This window comes from Lactuca sativa, chromosome 4 (genome assembly GCF_002870075.4).
Source record: "Lactuca sativa cultivar Salinas chromosome 4, Lsat_Salinas_v11, whole genome shotgun sequence".
Lineage (NCBI taxonomy): Eukaryota > Viridiplantae > Streptophyta > Magnoliopsida > Asterales > Asteraceae > Lactuca > Lactuca sativa.
Window position 1 is genome coordinate 88,338,059 of NC_056626.2, and position 21,706 is coordinate 88,359,764.

The window sequence follows — 21,706 nt, forward strand, 5'->3', positions numbered from 1 at the left end:
CAAGGGTTAATATTGTCATATCTATGTGGCTATTTTGACATAAGTTTAATGTAGATGGTACTTTATCTTAGTACATGGAATGAATTGTAGCGAATAGGCACAGTCAGCAGCAGAGCATTGACTATATAAGACTTACAATCTTGTTGTCAACCCGGCCACTATTCGCGTAGTTCTTAGTATCATGGTCTCCAAATACTAGTTGATCCACCATCTCTACATGAGGAATGTATTTCTTCACGTGCACTTACAGGAGAGTGTGTGTATATGCATCAAACACATGGATTTCAGGATCCTCACTATGTTGACCATATCTACCATCTTTAGCAATCTTTATATGGCTTGAAACAGGCCCCCATGACCATGTTATATCTATTGGGTTCCAATACAGTCGTACTAACTTGTATTTTTTATATTGTAGACCCTAGAGGCTACAACTTATCTTTTATTATATTTTGACGATATTATTCTCGCAAGCTCCTTTGCAGCTCTACTACAACAGATCATCACCAAACTCGTTCATGAGTTTGACATGACTAGCCTTGGGCAACTTAACTATTTTTTGGGTATTTGTTTTATTCGTTCTTCTGAATGTTTGTTTCTATCTTATAAAAAGTGCACACCTGACATTCTAGAGCATGATAATATGACCAACTAGAACACATGTCGAACTTCTACAAACCCAGTTCACAAACTAGACTCCATTAGTCCTCCTGTTGCCGACCTGGCTCTATTCCGCAACCTTGTAGGAACTTTGCGGTACCTCACTTTCACGACATCTGATGTTGCATTTGTTTTTCAGTAAATATGTCTCTGCATGCATAACCCTGGAGCCTCAATTTCATGCTCTTAAATGTATTTTATGTTATCTATATGTTACTCTTCATTATGTCCTATAGCTTCACGTCTCCCCAACTATATCCCCAGTCACTTACTTTGATGCTAACTTGGGGGATGCCCACCACTAGGAAATCGACCTCTGGCTATCATGTCTTTTTAAGGGGCAACCTCATTTCATGGAACTCGAAAAGACATGGTATGGTTTTCAGATCCAATGTTGAAGTATACTATCGGGGCATTGCTGACACATTTGTGGATATATTTTGGCTTTACAACATCTTAATTGAGCTTCATTTTCCCACATGGAAAGCTACCTTAGTTTTATGTGATAACATTAGTTTTGTATAGACGACATCCAATCCCTTAGCAAAATATATTGAGAATGACATATACTTTGTGTGTAACAAATTTGCTCTCGGTCATATCCCCATCCTTTACATACCATCTTCTTCTCAGTATGCTAACATTTTCACAAGAGGACTTCCCTCGAGTTTATTTACTTTTTTATGTTCCAGTTTTAATGTTTGTCATTTACCTCCCGATAAAACTATATGGGGATGTTAGTATATATATTTGTGTATAACCCATTTATACAACCCATTGGATAGTTCGACCTTTCATGTATTCCTGTATAAATAGCTTCTAAATGGATCCTTTGTACACAATAAGAATATTAGGTTCCATTCAAACAATATTTTGCACAAACTATATCACAATATCAAACCATAACATTTTTCATTGAATATTATAGAGTTCAATGCATTTCAACAAAATTTGATAGAGTTGTATGGAATATAAAATGATGATGTGGCAATCACTTTAATTTTATTGAGTTCAATGCATTTTGAATGCCATTAGAAATAGATAATTAGTTTGAAAACCACTACTGAAAATTGAAAATATGTTTGTTATTAATAGTTAATTCGTTTATTGTCGATCGGCTTCAAATATGTACTTATGTTAACAATGTGATAGTTATTGACGATTAATAATATTTATTATTCAAATGTTTGTTGACGATTATGTACATCCAATAGATACACATCACGTGCACCAATTTGAAGTATTACATCCAGGGGTGGATTGAATTAGTAGCACGAAATAGCACGTACTATCCCTCAGATTTTCCCGTTAATGATAAATTTAGTGTAAGTTTTCCGACATATGGCATAAACCCATTGGAAATCTATCAAGAATCCATCAAAAATCCTTCACGAATCCATTGGTACCCTTTTCACTTGATCAATGGAATTAGGGTTCTTATCTAGTTTTCAAATTGTTTATGAGGTTTAATTTCACCAAAAAAACCCCTTTTTAATAATTGATATTGATGTGTCACATGAAAAATATGGTTAAACGATAAGTCTCGTATCTCTATGGACCGACCCTGCTTATTCTATACTATCTCTAGTATATTGTAGCAGTAAAATTGAACTTAATTGTTATTATCTATCCCTTTATTTGTTGGTTTGTCACACTAAACAAATTGGCTTCGTTGTCGGGGACACGGTGTTACTAATTGTTTATGCCTAGATCTTTTCGTACAGGTACATCACTTCCAATTGACTCGGAGATAGAGAAGACTGCAAAGAAGTTACGAAAGCAAGCCAAGCTTCGTAAGAAGCAACCGGTTTCCGAGACTTCTTCATCATCTACCCCTCCAGTCATTAACATTTGAGAGGATATACACCTCTCAAGTGTATCCACATCCCAAACAGAAACTCTCTCACTCTCACCTCAACCATCCTTACCCAGAAATATCACTCCACTGTCTTCACCTACTTATAATATCCCAAACTCTATGCCCACAGATACCTCAATTCATACTCATACAATGGGAGATAACCATGGAGGGAATCAAGGTCCTCCAAATCCACCACATGAGCAAACCCTTCGCCAATGGGCGAGGCAAGAGGTTACTCAACAACCTCTTTGCATCACATATCCGACAACCACAAACCTTCAACTAAAATCCGGACTCATTCATTTACTCCCAACCTTTAGAGGCCTTGAAAACAAAGATCCCCACAAGTTCCTCACTGAATTCCATGTTGTGTGTATCGGCATGAAACCACACAATGTCACAGAGGATCAAATCAAGCTTTGGGCATTACCCTTCACGGTGCAAGATGTAGCAAAAGATTGGCTTTATGACATACCACTAGGGATGGTTACTACATGGGTAGATCTTGCACAGTTGTTCCTAGAGAAGTATTTCCCAGAAATGAAAGATTTAGCCTTGCATAGGGAAATTATCGGCATCAAATAGAAAAAGAATGAAGAATTACATACCTATTGGGAAAGGTTCAAGAAGTTGTGCACTCGTTGTCCAAAACATGGAATTTCCGAATACAACCTCCTTCAATACTTTTGTGAAGGCATGTTGCCATGGGAAAGGAGGCTTCTTAATGCTTCAAGTGGAGGATCTATTATTGATAAGACGCCAACAGAAATTCGGGAATTGATAAAGAATATGGCTGAAGATTCAAAGCACACTTCTCAAGAAGATGGGTGGTATACGGATGCACCCCAAGGTGTAAAAGAAGTCCAAAATCCTCAAATTGAAGCTCATTTGTCCAAACTTACAAAAATGGTAATGATGCTAGCTAAAGATAAAGGTTTGCAACCCATACCCCACCCTTATGGTGTAACGACCCGTCCCCGGTATGATGATTCCATAGTATTTAATTAGAAGTTTGCAAGAGGGACTCGGCGAGTTCATAGCCTGACTCGTCGAGTAGGGACGGGATTTCGAGCACGTGTTAGTTGGCGACTCGGCGAGTCCATATTCGGGACTCGGCGAGTCTGCCTGCCTGGGAGAAACCCTAAATCCCCGGGTTGCTCACTATTTAATCCACCTTATAGCCCCCAATCTCGCCTCCTTCACCCTCAGAAAGCTGTGAGAAAACCCTAATCCATCCTTGAGTGATCTAAGTGTTCTTGTGTTAAATTTTGAAGGCTTGAAGAAGGAGAAGAAGAAAGGAGCAAGGAGAAGAGCTGTAGAGCAAAGATCCAAGGGCAAATCAGAGTTCTTTGAGGTATTCTTCGGATTCCCTCCTGTTTTATGCTTTTAACCTCCATTAGAACTCTTCTAGATCTAGTTTGATGCTTCTCTCAAGCCTTATGATTGTATGGATGCCCTATTATGTCGAGATATCCTTAGATCTTTTCATTTAGGAGTTGTAGAGCCCAAATCTATTGCCTTTTTGAAGTTATCTTGCATGAAAACCCTAGATCTAGCCTTTATTATGCTTTTTGAGCCATTTTAGCTTCATGGATGCATATAGGCACGTAAAGATAGAATCTTTACGTGCTAATCGAGTTATGGGAGTCCAGATCTATTAGTTTTATACACTGGATTCAAGCAGAATCGAGTTTTGAGTTGCTGCATGCAAGCGACTCGGCGAGTCGGAAGAACGACTCGGCGAGTCGAGTCGCGAGTCCCCGTTTTTCCCCTTTTGAGTGATGACGAGTGGAAGCCTGTGAGTAGTAGAGTGGACTTAGTGAGTCGGAGAGTAGACTCAGTAATGGAGGGACTCGGCGAGTTGTTCATACAACTCGGCGAGTCCAAGGCAATCTTCTTAAGCTCAAGAACAACTCGTCGAGTTGTTCATATGACTCGGCGAGTCGGATGAAGATTGTCTGAGTTCTGGGATAGAGAGAGTACTCGTCGAGTCGATGCCATACTCGACGAGTAGCCACGAGTGGGGTTGTGAAATGAGATTAGAGACTCGGCGAGTTGGTGGCCCAACTCGGCGAGTCAGGTCAACTGTGGGTTGACTTTGACCGGGAGGGTTGACTTTGACCAAGGGTAAAAGAGTCATTTTACCCCAGTGCAGTGTTTAGTATTTGATTGAGTGTGTTTATGGCCTTGTAGCCGGGGAGATACCGGAGCAGCAGCAATTAGCTTCCAGAGCCATTCACACAGCAGCCAGTTCACGAGGTGAGTTTCCTTCCAGTAGTAACGGGTCTAAGGCCACAATGCCGGCCCGTTTAACTAGCAGTCAGCTTCGGACCTCGATCCGATGTAGTAGTTAGTATGTTTGATGCCTTCGTGGTTCAGACAGGATATGTGTTTATGCCAGTTGATATGTTTATGCTATGCTCAGTCAGCTTCGGACTTCGGTCCGATGTAGGGGACAGAGGTCCAGTCAGCTTCGGACTCCGGTCCGATGTAGGGGACGTAGGTCCCAGTCAGCTTCGGACTTCGGTCCGATGTCTCAGTCAGCTTCAGACTTCGGTCCGATGTCCTAGTCAGCTTCGGACTCGGTTCGATGTAGGGGACGAAGATCCCAGTCAGCTTTGGACTTCGGTCCGATGTTCCAGTCAGCTTCGGACTCCGGTCCGATGTAGGGGGCAAGGCCCCGGTTAGTCGGACTTCGGTCCGATGCAGTGGGCAAGGCCCAGTATGTGCTTTATATGTTTGTGTGGTATGTGGTAGTTTGGGGGGGCTCACTAAGCTTCGTGCTTACAGTTTCAGTTTTGGTTTCAGGTACTTCCGCAAGCAGAGGGAAGGTCTCGGGATGATGGCATCGCACACACCACAGCCACAGTTTTTATCCTGGGAGTTGATCAGTTATCTTATATATGTTTTGATACAGTCATGACACCGTTTTCTCATTTGTATTTTAGTATGGTTTTGAGATTTGCAACGCATGGTTTTATTATGATATACTCCGTTTTATGATTATGGTTATATTAAAAATGAAATTTTCGGGCCGTATTTTTGGGTCGTTTCATATGGTATTTGCACTCAAGTGGGGCACCCTACCGATATGTTCCCTCAATTTCAAGAAGAAGATTATGCGGAAGCAAATGCCTTAGGAGGGTATTCTGGGTCAAATCAAAGAGGATACAAGCAGCTGCAGGGCGACTATAGATGGAACAACAATTAAGGTTGGGGAGGAAATCAAAATGGGGATTATCAAAAAGACCACCACTTCCTTAACATCAACATATGTCACCTTTTCAACCTCAAAATTTCCAGCCAAGGCTGTCACAAAAACCACCTCAGCAAGCGGATTCGTCAAGTATGTCCTTAGAGGACATAGTGAAGAGTTTGGCCACTAGTACACAAGTTTTCCAACAAAAAACAAAATCAAGAATAAAGAACATAGAGCAACAAGTCTCACAACTTGCCACCTTCGTAAGCAAACAAGAGTCTAAGGGAAAGTTACCCTCTCAGATTGAAGCGAATCCAAGGCACAATGTGTGTGTCATCACATTGAGAGGCGGAAAGAGTTACGATGGTCCATCAATTCTGGTTGATCAAGAGGAAGAGGAAGAAAAAATATCGGTAGAAGAGGCAACCAAAGAAAAGAAAATGAAGAAAAAACAACCCAAAAGAAGCCTGTCATCACCGAATCTAAAACCACACCTGCTCCATTTCCTGAAAGATTAAGGACCACAAAGAAAGAACGAGAGGATAGAGAGAGAGAGAGAGAGAGAGAGAAAGAGATAGAGAGATCATGCAAATGTTCCGGAAAATTCAAATTAACATCCCACTCCTCGAGGCCATCAAGCAGATACCTAGATATGCAAGGTTCCTTAAGGATCTATGTGTAACCAAAAAGAAATTAAAAGGAGACCAAATCGTAACAGTTGGGGAAAATGTATCTGCATTTTTGCAAAAGAGGATGCCCCCGAAGTGCAAAGATCCTGGTGTCTTTATCGTGCCATGAAAATTGGAGAATCTTCATGTACCTCGAGCCATGCTCGATCTTGGTGCATCTATAAATGTCCTACCATACTCTATTTATAAATCAATCGATGTAGAAACATTGAGCAGAACCAGTGTGATCATCCAACTTGTCGACCGGTCACTAGTACACCCAAAGGGTGTACTAGAGGACGTGTTAGTACAAGTCAAGGAATTTGTTTTCCCGAATGATTTTTATGTTCTAGATATGAGAGATGATGACTCCCCAAGTTCATGTCCATACTTTTGGATAAACCTTTTTCTTAAAACATCTAAAACAAAAATTGATGTCTACAACGGAACTTTAACTATGGAATTTGATGTGGAAGTTATCAACTTCGATATGTATGAAGAAAAAAAGGTTCTTTCTGATGCTCAATCTGTCAATTTTGTGAATACGATCCATCCCTCAACCGAGTAGGGTTTAAACTTGTCTAACAATGAATTTTTAGAGTTAGTGTTGTCACAAAATTTAGACAGGGACAAAACCAAAGAACTTGCAAAGGAGTTCGATATAAACAAGAAGGTGTTGGAAACTTCATTTCCAGAGCAAATTCGAAGGTTTTTGCAAGGTTTCAGTTGTAATCATTTGGAAACATTTGTCTTTGGATTTGTAAGTCTCGTATGCGGATTATTTCATTTTTTTTCTAGACTTGTTCATTGTTCTAGCCATGTGTGGCTAGAACCCTAGTTTCTCCAACTTTATGTCTTGACTTTTTAGTTGTGATTTCAATCATGTGATTTGATGGTTGTTTCTAATTTCTATCTAGTGAATTTGATTTCATTTACATCGAATGTTTGATTTCAATTTTAGTTCTTATTGACCATTTGAATTAGCGTTAGATCATTCAAGTTATCTATTTTGCAAAATCCATAATTGTGTTGTGAAATAGCGCAAGTAACAATCACTAAATTGAATTCTTTTGAATAAATTTACTGTAAATCATATTCATACATTCTTACGCTCCCGAGCTTGTGAGGAGTATTGAATGTTTTTCGGAACATTCACATAAAGTTTAATGCAATCTTTCAATCTAAATCTAAGAGCTTGTTTAGATTAGGTTAGTGAGGTTATGGTTAATCATTTTGGTTAATTAATGTGGTGAATGGAAAGTGTTAGAGTTTGTTAACACTTTTATGTACCAATTTAGGTAGAACTGAACAAATATCATATCATCTTGGAATCACATTGTTAAGTCATTATACATAGAGTTGAAGTCTTTAAAAAATCTGAACTTACTTTAATTAGTTAATCATTTGTTTGTCCTTTGTTTCATTTATTTGAATTGTTACATACAACCCCCCCTCTCCCCGCCTCCCCTTTTTATTTCTTGGTGACTAAATTACCTTACACAAAAAGGTATAGACATTAGCCATGTGTCTCTGTGGATCGACTCTGCTTATCCTATGCTACTTTTTAGTGCAATATAGCAGTCTTCTTTGGGAGTATATTGTACCCCAATCATTTGTTGGGTTTGACAACCTAACAAAACACCTCAGTAAATCTAGTCTAGACACCATCACCGTAAGTAGATCAATCAGTAATATGACTTGGTACCACTGATAAATCTTATTTATAAATTCATAACAACGGCTATGAATTTAAATACAAATTACACAAAAATAATATTGAGTGTAATTCAATTTATAGAGATTTCCCTGACAAAAGTTCGGAAATTGTACTGCAGAGCTCTGATCTAATAGCTACTAATGTCGGACACTCAGGAACCTCAGAGCTTCGCCAAAATACCCTAAACACTAAGGAATTTCATAACTATAACCCATAGAATCAGAGGGAAGGTTTGGAGAGGTGTGAGGAACAAATGAGGCATTGCAGCATATTTATAGCCGAATTTTGATATGCGTGTTGCGCTTACCTATCCTACGCCACACGCACTTCTGTGACGTCTCTCTTTTGCCTTGCTGCCACGTGTCCAAAATCTGGTGGTCCACATCCATTTGTCAGTGTGCGTCGTGTGTCACACGTGCTTAGACACACCTGTATTTTTAAAACTTTTTAAAATAATATCTTCTTCATACGAGCTTCGTTTTGACGTTCTTTATACCCACATGTAGCTATCGACAAGATCTATAACTTTTGTTTAGACCCCGTCGGCTAATTTTTCACTTTATTTTTAATGTTATAGTTTTAACGAGCTTAGGCTGTTAAAGTCTGAATAAAATCATAACTCTCTCATACGATATCCGTTTTCGATTGTCTTTATATCGACGAATAAGTATTAACAAGATCTACAACTCTTGTTTATATTGTTTTTCCTAACAATCAACCGATTTCTATGTCATATACTGCTACGCTGAAACTTTGAAAAATCATAACTTCTTCAAATGAAATTAGATTTAGACGTTCTACCTATGCATGCTTACGTTTTTACGAATACTACGAACATATATGAACATATTTAACAATAGTCAAATGTATTAAAAATTGTCTAAATATAAATAAAACAAAAAAACAATTACTTTGTAAGTCAATTTCTCTTAATTATGTAGTGAGTAGAAGATGGATATGATTGTATTTGATTTCCGATATCGATATCATGATAGGTCAACAAAATTCTGATCATTAGTCAAATATATGAACATAAAAAAAAATTAGTAGACCAAAATCAATAATAACATGTCACAGATAATAATTACAACGGATAAAAATAATGTTACAATTTTCAAACAAAATCAATTTAAAACAAGAAAAATGGAATGTACAAGTACGTCCAAAACATATTTAGTTGTGCCATTTTGACAAACAGGTGGTAGGCAGACGAACAGGTATCAATTATCATGTTCACTACATACGAACGCAACTCGAAGCCACGTTTGAATACTATAATCATAAATCATAACCCATTAAGTAAAACACAGTAGAAGAATAATGCAAAACAGATCAGAAAAGCTTACCCCCACTACTATGGAGGAAGAACAGGCTCTCCAGAAACGAAAATTTTATTGGGGAAATACACCAGATGAAGAAGAATACCACAAACTCCATAACATCAAGTCCACTACTTCTTTCTACAAATCACCAAGAGGCTTATCTTTATTCACCAGATCATGGCTTCCCCTCACCCCACCACGTGGAATCATCTGTATGGTCCATGGGTACGGCAACGACATCAGCTGGACTTTCCAAGCCACCGCGATCTTCCTCGCCGGCAACGGGTATGCCTGTTTCGCACTTGACATGGAAGGCCACGGCCGATCTGAAGGACTCAAAGCTTTCGTCCCCAACGTCGACGATGTCGTTGCAGATTACTTGGCGTTCTTCTCATCGGTCGTTACTTCAACCGATGCCAATTATCAAAACCTCCCTAAATTCTTATTCGGTGAATCCATGGGCGGCGCAATTTGTCTCTTGATTGAATGCAAAAGACCTAAATTCTTCGATGGCGCAATCCTGATCGCTCCGATGTGTAAGATCTCGGATAAAGTAAGACCTAGTTGGCCGATTCCTGAGATTTTGATGTTTGTATCCAAGTTCGCCCCAAGTTTGGCGATCGTTCCGACGGCTGATTTAGTCGATAAATCTGTGAAAGTTCCCGAAAAGAGAATCATCGCTGGTATGAATCCGGTGAGATACACAGGGAAACCGAGATTGGGGACAGTGGTGGAGTTGCTACGAGTGACGGAATATTTGAGCAGTCAATTAAGCAATGTGAACATTCCATTCATCGTGTTACATGGAAACGCTGATGTTGTTACAGATCCCGAAGTGAGTAAAGATCTGTACGAGAAGGCAAAGAGCAAGGATAAGAGTTTGAAGATCTACGAAGGGATGATGCATTCACTGTTGTTTGGCGAAACCGATGAGAATGTTGAGCTTGTTCGTGGCGATATTTTGTTGTGGTTGAATGATCGATGTTGAAGATTGAAGAAACTTGATTTGATTTTGTTGTTTTGATCAACAAATGTGTATTTGAAGATGTTTGTTCACCATCTGTAAAATAAATTATTCACTGGAACTGTGTTTTAAGAATGTTGGAAGTCGATGATGATTGCTTCACCATTGTTCTTTCATTACCTGATTAACGAAGATAACTTCCACCCTGCAATTATCACACCTGTAACTGAATATCATTAGATGGACTATCCATGTGTGTTTATTCTTATAACAATTTAAAAATGTTAAGATAATCCTTACACAGATGGAGTGCAATCAAACAGCAAACATGCAAAAGGTGTGGAAATAATGAAAGAAATTCAAATGGATCTAAAGGTGAACTGAGTCGTGCTTAAATTGCTAAAAGATGAGGGTTCCCTAGTAGTATATTTTCACAAGTTACTTTTATTCTATATAAACCACGCCAACTTTATACAATTTCTTTATTTTCATTCCAAATCTCTCTAATTCTATTCCAATCTTTTTTCTCTTCAATTTTAGATGGATTATTATAGACATGGCAAATCCAAAAAAAAAAAAAAAGGTGTGTTCTACCCAAAGTAGAAATTGTCGAGGGGAAGGTGGATGGCAGTGTTACCCAAGATCAATTCCTAAAACTCAAATCTCAAATTATCTCCAATACCCATAATATCAACACCCAACATCAACAAACTCCGGTGCAACAATCTTTAGACATATATTTACGTATTTTCAAATGGATTGTATACATGTAAGATGTAATGGGTGTGAAACAAATAATCTAAAATCTATTTTTAAGAGTAAACCCTTCTCAATATAAGAAAATTGGTGGAAAGAAAATATTTATATTATTATAATTATAATTTAAATATCATATGGCTTAGTTGAGATATGGAGGCAATAAGTTTTTTAGTCATGTCATGAAACTTTGAAAAAAAATGGAGATTAGGTCGCAACATTAAACAAATAATACTGAAAACTAATTTGGCTGCATATCTTTGAGGTCAACTACGTAGGCCTCCTCGGACACCTTTGATAGAAATATAGAGAAATTGGTAGAGATGTTTGAATGGTATTTATTGATTTTGAGAAGACATGATAATTTATCTCAAAGAGGATATGTCATCGACATGTGTCCGAACTCGAGTGAGCAGTTTTCGCTTTTATATTGGATGAGATTTCTCGGTGAGGTTATGGATGATATTATTCAGTGAGATTCTGGGAGGAATGGCTTGGTGTGTACTTTTTAGAGATGATGTTGCATTGGTGACAAAGTATAGGGCCATGCTAAATGACATGTTAGATATTTCAGGACTATGTTCGAAGAAAAAAATGGTTACATATCATTAATATGACATGGAATATATGTTGTTTAATTTCAGTAATGGAATATATGTTGTTTAATTTCAGTGGGAGTGGGTGCATAATGGTAATGAAATAGAAGTATACCTTGACTTATCTTAGGTCTGTGCAAACACAAAAAAAAAAAATACCCTATTAAAATTAGGTTTATTTAAAAAAATTCCTAAATATAGAATTAATTACAACAAAAAAACAAATGTCATTTAGATTAAAAGAAAACATAAAAATTTAGAAACCAACTAACTATACACATTATGTTTAAAGTAGAAAACATAAAAAAAATAAATACATAAATAAAAAAAATAATATGGACCGCAACTATAGTGGGCTACTAAAAGCTAATGCACTCTTACCAACAAGATTTGTTCAAAACAAGCCCTCTTAATTTGTATAATATATATTTACTCGTAGAAATAAATAAAAACTAATGAACGCGTATAGGAAGAATCGAACACGTGTGAATATATTCTGAGTGATACGCCCATAACCAACAGCAGCAGAAAAACTTTGAAAAATAATTTCCAATAACGTTATATATAATATAATATTGACAAAACTGTAAAAATGTGTGAATTTTTCCAAGACCAACCTTAATTTTTTTTGGTTCATAGTCTTTTTGAGCTAGTTTGGTTGCATATTTGATCCCTCCGAAAATTAAAATGACTATAATACCATTGGTGTATTTATTTTCTAATTTTCTTACATTTTTTAATTTAATAATTAAAAAATAATTGAGAGAGAGAGACCTACATTTATTGTAATAAAACTTTAACTTAAATAGAAAAAACATTAAAAATACATCAAGAAGGCAATTTAGTTTTTTTAGTTTTTCAAGGGATCAAAAACGCATGCAAACATGTTAAAAAGAATTATCAATCCAAAAAAATTGGGGTTTAGAAAAATACATACCAATGGACCATTTTTGCAGTTTTGTCTATAATATTATTAGGTTGATAGAATAATTTCCGGGTCCTAATTTTTCTGGGCCATTCGCGGTCGAACATCTTGAACTGCCATAGGGCCATCCCTGTGCATTAGTGAATGTGTTAAATAAATGAAAGTTTTAAGAACGTGGGATCTATAATCCACAAATAAGGAGATGTACACGACAATGTTACTCATTGCATTAAAACAGGAAGGTTACCACAAGAGTTATGTGCGACAAAATAGGCATTTGATTCTTGAAACTAAAGGGATATATTTACAAGGTGTCGGTTATGTCATGCGGATCAGAATGTTGGTTGATAAAAAAGACACATGATAGGAAGATATAGGCTGTGGATATGAGAATGCAATCATACAATATTGGAAAAGATATTGGATGCAATTATCGTAAACAAGCCTAGAGTGGCATCAATCACCGAATACAGTCAGATACAATAAAGTAAACCCTAACTTTCATGAGTTACATTCACATTTTCAATTTTTCATTGATAAAAAGTGTTGTCGTTTTACCCAAACTTAAAGATACACTTTATTATTCAATAAAATAGAATCATAAGAAACTAAAAATCTTGATGGAATATTAATGTATATATTTTACAAGATGCCTATTCTCGTATACACAAAAGACGGATAATGACCTCCATTATCTTCCTTTTATCTTTACACAAGTTGCAAACCACTTACTTTTATGATTTACTAAGGATGATATGCCAGTACATTTTCACCTTTTTGGTTATGACCAAAAATAATTACAAATTTTAATTCTATTAACATCAATACAAACACTACCATGTCATGTCTTGCATAACGAGACTTAAATGATATTTCCCCTAAGTTATAAAAAATACATCAAGAAACGTAATATAATAAAATAAGTGAAAACAAACAAAAGAAAGGAAAACTGAACATGTTCACCCAAAAACCCGCTATCTTTACCTGATGTAAATATACCATTTGAGTTCAAATATCCATATCTCTATACAACTTAGCAACACTTTCCAAAATGAATTCAATCTTTCTATAATCCTCCTAACCAACAACTATCAAGAAAAACCTTTTTTCAACTGTAATCAATTCCGCTTATGTTAATAAAGAGAATATACTGTAAGTCAAATTCCAAGATAAAGAGAAAATACTCAACACAACACTTGCATCATGTCATCAACCATGTTGATATAATCAGTACAACAAAACAAAGTTGTATGTGTATTTGTATTTGTATTTGTTGTACCACATTATATATTGATGGCATGAAAGCAGTGATTATATTCAGTATTTACTCGGGTTGATATATCTATCAAGGGAAACCAAAACCATAAAGAACCTTGATTTTGATTATGCTTGGAATAGGTATTTTAAGTCATCCACTGTCAGCCGCGTCTGACTGCTACCAGTCTCATCCTCCCCAAACGCAGACGAGACCATCTCTCTCTTTTTTTGCTGCAATGCAAAAACCCAAGGGTATTTTAGTAATTTCAATAGATTTACCTATCAGAGAGTAAGTATAATATTAATACCTGAAGAGCTAATATGCGGTCTTCAACCGTATCTTTAACAGTCAACCGTAAAACTGAAACCGGACGAGTCTGGCCTATCCTGTGAGCTCTATCAATTGCTTGATCTTCGGTTGTTGGGTTCCACCATAAATCCAAAAGAAGCACATGACAAGCTGCCACCATGTTTAATCCAAGACTTGCAGCTTTCAAAGACATGATCATAACACTAACCTACAAAAGTCAACAATTTTTCTCAACTTATTTTCAAAAAAATCAGATATATATATAAAAGTTGGTTGCTGTTTCTTCCCAACAAACCTCTGGAAGAGTGTTGAAATCTTTGACAGCTTTATCTCGGGCAAGAACAGACATGGTCCCATCGAGTCTTCGGTAACCAATGGAAGAATCTTTCAAACAAGCTTCAAGCAAATCCAGCATTCTTGTCCACTGTGAGAAAACTATTGCTTTTTCTCTCACAACCACGGTTTCTTTCACGTTAAGATCTAAATCATTTGAACATTGAATCTCTTTTGGTTTAGCGATATTTGTAAGGACATCAACTGCAGCCTTGATTTTTGAGGAATCGAGTGCCTCAGCAGCCTCGATGTTTGATGAACTAACTGATCCACTTGATGAACACTGCTCGAGAGGCTCGGGTTTCACTGAAGTAGAAGAATCAAGGGTGTTATGGTCACCGAGAGAAATCCTGAGGGTGGATTTTGAAAATACTGATGATGTGTTGAGGATGACTTTGCATTTTGGAGATGGGCATTGACTGTCGTCACTTGAAAGATGCTCAAGAATGCATTGGTTGCAGAAGACATGCTCACAAGTTGTCACCACAGCATCTTCAGGTGGATCCTGTGGAACATATAATAATAATTTTGAATATCATGAAAAATAAAAGTATCAATAAATAAAATAGCGAAACACCAATAAAAAAAGATGTAATGTGCGTACACTGCATATGCTGCAAATGGCTAATGAAGCTTCCAAACAATTTAGGAGACGAACTCGTTTTTCAGGAGGAAGTTTTTTGGCCTTATCAAGAGATGACTTCCACTCAGAGTTTGAACTGCATCCTCTAACAAGTAGAGGGTGATCACAAGCTTGTCTGAGGCGCAATAACATCAACAATATGTTTACATAATTCTGTTTCACAGTTCCAGCAGCTGCATATTCCTGACACAATGCATCAAACCTTCATGTCAAATATTGGAAGGATATAATTATCAAATAAATGAAAGTATAACCCTAATAAATATAGAGAAGAAAAAAGATAAATATAAACAAACATACTGCAAACTGAGCCCGGGATTCAGATTCAAGCCTGCAATAGAAATCTCGTTCCTCAGCTGTGAATTCCACTTTCTTGAGATTAATGGTCTTGGGTGGAAGAGAGATAATTGGTTCTCCATCAAGGAGTGTAGCTGATGAAATTACATAATAAACCAAGAAACAGATTAAGAGCATATTCTTTCAAAGTGAAAGTTTTAGGAATGTCTGTTACCTTTTGTGCGCCTAAGCATAATAGTCTTCAAGACAGCTTGTAACTTCCTATAACCAGTTCCAGGACTTCTTTGAATAGGGCCTTTGATTTGTGAGCAGAATGATTTATATACAGCATACGGATCATATCTCAAGAATCTAAAGTAACTATAAAGATCATCAATGGCATTCTGAATAGGAGTCCCTGATAAACACCACCTACGTTTAGCTCTAAGTCCCCAACAAGCCCTAGCTACTTGTGTCCTGTGATTCTTGATACTCTGTGCCTCATCTAAAACCACCCTAAACCACCTCACCTTGGCAAGAGGACGTGCAAGAGACTCAAACAGCTCATTGTCCATACTACCCTTTTTGTCCTTTTTAGAACCTTTTTTAGAGCTAGGAGGGTATTTTCTTTTCTTACTAGGTGAAAGCCCAACAGGAGGGTAATCACTTCGCCTCTTTGTTTCGTCTTCTTCTTCATCAACAAGTGGCTGTTTTGGAACCTCCATGCTTACAATTGCATATGTGGTAAGGACAACATCGTACTTTGCTAATTCTGAAGGGTCTTTTGTTCTGTTTGCACCATGGTAGACTAAAACAGAGAGATTAGCTTGGCTTGTTACTTTGTTATGCAACTCATCATTCCATTGGCGAAGAACACTGGTAGGGCATACAACAAGAGTCCCTGCTGCTGGCCTACTTTTTGTCAAAGAAGAAGTGTTTTTAAGATCGATTGGAGTCTCACTCCCTTTAATTTCCAAATTGTTTTTTTTCTTGGATTTATCAAGCTCAGTGACATCATCATCCTCGTCATCATCATCTAGGTTTAAAGTTTCTGTTTCTATCTTTTTCACTTCAGTGGTTCGGACACTAGAAGATGGAGACCTTTCCTTTAGAATAAGAGCAATTGTTGATATAGTTTTACCAAGTCCCTGTGAGAGAGCAATCATACAGTAGACACAAATTAGATTCAATGTAATTGAAAAGGTTAAAATTGTAAATAGACAATAAGGGTAGGCCACCTGGTCATCAGCAAGGATTCCTCCAAAGCAGTGCATGCTTTTAGTCTCTTTCTGTACCATCCATGACAAGGCAATTCGCTGTCAAATAATTCATTGTAAAGTTAAAATTCCAAATCCTCATGACCAAAAAAAACTCATAAAAATCAAGGATTTTTATTTATAAATCATTACTCTAACAAACAGAAGAATCATCTACTATGCCAAAGGAGTTGGCCATATATAAGAGTGTGTGAATAGACATCATTTAATTCCCCAAGTCCAAATCAGTTCAACTTGTCATGTTTTCTTTTGGGTTCATGGTTAAAAGTTTCTTTTTTCCATTTTTACCTAACCAGGATAGTTTATCTTCTGGCTGTTACTATGTCACCTCATCAAGTTTTGGGAGCATGGATATAACTAAGGTTTCATAACAAGATACTTTAGTTGACTCTATTGTAGCCTTTTTGTGAATGAATACGCATTTTATTCATTCCACCTGCAGTTCTAATGAAGTTGTGTCTTTTCCTAAGTATAATGTTATACAAAAAATCAACAACTATAAGTAAATTTTTATGTAACCAGACATTTATAAGAAGTCTTCACACTAAATTAAAACCATGTGCATAGCTCCAAACCTGATGTCTCAAAAGTGAAACCACCAATGAACCATCTGGTGCAGATGCCTCTGACTTTGGCTGGGAAAGATCCTGCAGTTGGACAACACCAAATTCATCAAAGTAAACACTTAAAGAAAAAGCAATTTCAAATTTTAAGATGACATGATTCATGAATATGATTATGAATTACTACTCACCTGCAATGCAACCCGATAAATAACCTGCTCATCATTTGCCTTGATCCTTGCATTGTTATATCCCATGTGGGTTGGAGGAACACCAATTGAAGACCTATGGATAGGTGGTCTCAAATCCACTGGAGAAGGTTTCCTGGGTGCAGGTTCACTCATATCTTCTAGAATACATATGTCAGGATCATCAACATCAATGTATGTAACATGACCCATTTTTGGAGGCATAGAACCCATACTACTAAATGCAGCAAATTTACTCTCTTTCTTGATTGAAGTATCATGATGGATAAAAGATTGTGAAGGTGTTTGCATAACATGATCCTTTCTTAAAAAAGGCACAACACGGGGTAATGTGGGAAGTGAAAAATCATGTGATGTTGCTGATCGGTTGTTCATTGAGAAGGGCCCATTGTTTGTCCTCTCCATTATAGAAACAATTTGTCTTCTATTTAGCATCTTACCAGAGAAATGATTTCCATTTGTAGACACTTTAGCAGGTGTGTCTGATGAGCTTTCACTGCTTGGTAAACAAGCAATGCCACTTTTGGCACTTGCATATTGCTCAATACCAGAGTTTTGATACTCATTGGATGCAATCTTATCACTAAAAAACATTCCATTATTATAAATCACAGATGGGTCGTTTCTGTATAGCCTTGAAGATTCACCATCTGGGCTGCAGAGAAGGTCAGAATATCCACTTACATCAATAAATGGGACCTCTGGTGTTGTAGAAAGGTTTGCAAAATCAGTTATCCCAGAATTATCCATTAATTGGTGATTACCATCATCATCACTAATACCGAAGCTCCCACCTTCAGTAGCTCTCTCAAAGTTAGTTTCCCTATTGTCATAGTGCCTAGATGATGAAAAATCACTTGGTGGAACTGGCATCCCCCAATCAGCAGGGAGAAAGTGCATGGAGGAGACAGCTGGCAAAGGCTCCACTTTTGTCAACCCATAATTAACAGTCTGCCTCTCACAATCAGATGAACCACTTGAACAAACAGTTCTAGAAGCTGAAGCTTCTGAGTGATCTGAAGGGAAAAGAGCAAGTGATTAATGACTGAGTTATAAGTTATAACACATATTTTGAAGCCAAAAATCTAGAAAACACTTCACATGTCAAATGAAATCATAAGTTTGTTCATGAGGAGAAAAGATTACCATCATGGATTTGGGATTGTTCATTAGCACCAACATTTGAAGCTGACTCGTTACAGAGTGCAATGCTTAAAGAAGGATCCACCAATCCACTCTGAAAAATATATATCAGATTATAAGTTTGAAACTGTACGAGAGACAAATAACCCCCTAAAGAAACTCCCCATATCTGAAATAGTAGCCTACTAGTTCCAATCGTAGAAAGCCTTAATGAACATGACCATATCAGTCCATTCATAATCAGAAAATGTTACAGCAACACATTAGAATGATATCTAGTTTATCGACACAAATTTACAAAATCATACATAAGCAAAATAGACTAACTTACATGCTAACAATGATTCAAACGATCACACTCCAAATCACTTAATTTCATATAATAAATCAACGAATGAAACTCACCTGGGAAGAATCATCGGGACGGTCTTCGTCAAGAATACTTAAAAACGATTCAATGTCCATGCTCAGCGCACCATCATCCGCGCCTAATTCAGTATCATCATCATCATGCCATTCAAAGGGGGTACCGCCGTTTGTCATCATCATCACAACCCCAAAATCATGCAATCCTTCAAAACCCTAATTTTTTCCGCGGTTGTTAGTGATACAATAATACTTAAAGTTATGATTGTTATCACTTGAAATCCCCCTACTGCTATAAACGAAAAATCCAAAGAACCTCAAATTCGCCCTCGATTTGCCCTAATTCTGGCGATCAATCAAAAATCGTCTCGATATGTACGTATGTGGAGGGGGTTTTTTGTGAAATCAGCAAGAAAGTTCTTTGGAGCTTCTGGGTGAGGTATGTATGTGCGACTTTTTCCCATCGTTGAAGGTTATAGATTTGGAATCAACGCGTGACTTTTGCGGTTTTTCTTAGCTTTTCCTTTATTTTATTTGGCGGTGAAGGTTTTGAGTATATCTTTATAGATTAGTTAAGGGTATTACTTATTCTACTCTCTTTGCATATGCTAAAGGATGATGCTAAAACTTTATTTTAAAATAATCGAGTTCTTTTATTGTAAAGGTTATAAGGGTCGAGGGAGTGGTGCGGCATGAAGAGATAGATAGATGAGGTATAGTTGGTATCTTCATGAATATCATTTTGAAGTGTGTGGTACCGCATGAATATGTGCATTTAGGAGGTTAGTGAACCCACTCCACCTCTTAAAGTCTAGCCATTGGGTAGTTGTAAGTTTTGTATATCAGTGTCAAAACAATTTTGATAACAAAGATTGAATTGAGGATCATGGATCTAGCATTACAAACAACTAAAACAACCATGGATCGAGGTGTAACGAAATACCTTTCATTTGACAAGTGTTGTTGTAACACCCGGTTTTGAAAGTATTCGATTTTGTCTTCAGAGACCAAGGGTATAAGCGTAATTTGACGATTTGATATTTTATGGGTCTCGGGTCTTATACGGAAGGTTGTAGAGCTCGGGTGTGGAGCTGGGAACGTAGGGTTTCTCACCACCTTTGTGTGGATATGAAGTTCACAGGAAATGGACTTATAATGAGGAAGTTATAGTACTTTGGGGGTATTGGCATTATTAGTCCTTAGTGGAGACAAGTGACAAGGAAGGTGGCCAACACAAGGGTACGCCCAACTTAAGCTGGGGTACGCCCAACGTAGAGGGGATGAGGAGTCGCAGGTGTTGGAGGCGTACGCTCAGAGTCCCTAAACCCTAATTTTTAGGGTTGGCTCACTATTTAAAGCACCTTAAGTCCAAGGGGGTGCGCCTCCCTTTCATTCTCATAGCCTTAAACCCTAATTTCGAGTGGTAGCTTCATCCAAGAGTGTTGTGAGCTTTGTGGGTGCATTTTGGGTGGTTTTTGGTGCATTTTAAGAAGATGGAACTTGTTGCAAAGATGGGAATCAAGGATGAGCTTGTGGATTTGGCATTTGGGACTCATTCTCATCTTGATGAAGGTATAAAGCTTTGATCTTGATCAGTTATCTTCTTAGATCTCTTAGAGTGAGTTTTTGGACCATTTTGGTCCAAAGGTGGAAGCTTTAAGGGTCAATCCGATTTCTAAGACTTAGAGTTGCCACTCTTAGTGTTAAATGAGTCCCTAAGGCAGAAAGTTGTCGTATTTGAGGTCTTAATGGGTTCGTGCATAAGTTAAGACCATTTCCATGGAAGTAGATTATCATTTTTGGAGTTCGAGCTTATTTGGGTCATGCAAAGCCATCAAGTAAGCAACTTTATGGTTTAAGACGTTGAAGAGGACTTGGATCTGCAATTGTAGCTTCTGGAGTGGAGTATTAAGCACTTAATGGAAAAGTGGCTTAACAGAGGAGTACGTTGGGCGTACATGCAGGTACACGCAACGTACACTCCATTCATCCAGTACGCCTAGCGTACAGAAGAGTACGCTCCGCATACTCATCAGTTATAGGTTTGGTGTGTTTTGGGCCTCGGGTTGGGCCAAGCAATGAACTTTGTGTTTTGGTACCCTGTTGGGCCATTAGGTTTGGATTGATATTTATTTGTAAAGGCCCATTATGGTTTTGAGCCCAATTTGGAATTGGGCCATTAAAGAACTTATGGACATTAGAGTGTTGGGCTTTTGTTTTGGGTTTGGGCCTTAGTTTTGGATCATATTGGGCCATGGGTAGAATGTTCATTTTACCCCATGCATGGACTAAGGATTTTGGTATGGGACCTAATCGCTAATTGGGTATATTGTTTGGTGGTGACAGCTCGGGAAGCTGGCGGGGCAGCAACTAAGGAGTTCATGCAGGAAGCTTCTACAATGCGAGGTGATTCTTCTTACCATACCAATGGGTCTAAGGCACCAAGGCCGACCCATTTTATGATAGTTTGTATACTGTTCTGTAGAGGTGTGTGATATATTTATGTAGTGATACGTGGTAGAGATAGCTTTTATAGCTGATGGTAGAGATAGCCTTTGTGGCTAACGGTAGAGATAGCCTTTGAGGCTAACGGTAGAGATAGCCTTTGGGGCTAACAGTAGAGATAGCTTTATAGTTTATTAATATGTGATATGTGGTAGA

At 37.6% G+C, this 21,706-nt stretch overlaps 2 protein-coding genes across 2 annotated transcripts; one reads left to right on the forward strand and one right to left on the reverse strand.

The window, feature by feature from the left end:
• Window positions 1–9,296: 9,296 nt before the first annotated feature.
• LOC111887830 (caffeoylshikimate esterase) lies at window positions 9,297–10,553 on the forward strand. The gene has a single exon (XM_023884003.3). The coding sequence runs from the start codon at window positions 9,426–9,428 to the stop codon at window positions 10,413–10,415; it is 990 nt and encodes a 329-aa protein (XP_023739771.1). The 5' UTR covers window positions 9,297–9,425; the 3' UTR covers window positions 10,416–10,553.
• Window positions 10,554–13,624: 3,071 nt separating this feature from the next.
• Window positions 13,625–19,563, reverse strand: LOC111887737 (helicase-like transcription factor CHR28). The gene is made up of 12 exons (XM_023883922.2): window positions 19,362–19,563; window positions 19,085–19,261; window positions 18,683–18,773; window positions 17,519–18,552; window positions 17,340–17,411; window positions 16,726–16,803; window positions 15,723–16,635; window positions 15,512–15,642; window positions 15,173–15,394; window positions 14,531–15,073; window positions 14,234–14,443; window positions 13,625–14,156 (listed from the first exon to the last, which is right to left on the reverse strand). Exons 2-12 carry the CDS (start codon window positions 19,226–19,228, stop codon window positions 14,052–14,054), a joined length of 3,543 nt encoding a protein of 1,180 aa, XP_023739690.1. The 5' UTR covers window positions 19,229–19,261; window positions 19,362–19,563; the 3' UTR covers window positions 13,625–14,051.
• Window positions 19,564–21,706: the final 2,143 nt, after the last annotated feature.

Coding starts and splice junctions, on each gene's coding strand:
- LOC111887830 (XM_023884003.3), top strand. CDS start 9,426: ATGCAAAACAGATCAGAAAAGCTTACCCCCACTACTATGGAGGAAGAA.
- LOC111887737 (XM_023883922.2), bottom strand. CDS start 19,228: ATGATGATGACAAACGGCGGTACCCCCTTTGAATGGCATGATGATGAT. Junction 14,444..14,530: donor ATTTCAACACTCTTCCAGAG/GTTTGTTGGGAA, acceptor TGACTTTTGTAG/GTTAGTGTTATGATCATGTC. Junction 14,157..14,233: donor ACCGCATATTAGCTCTTCAG/GTATTAATATTA, acceptor TTTGCATTGCAG/CAAAAAAAGAGAGAGATGGT.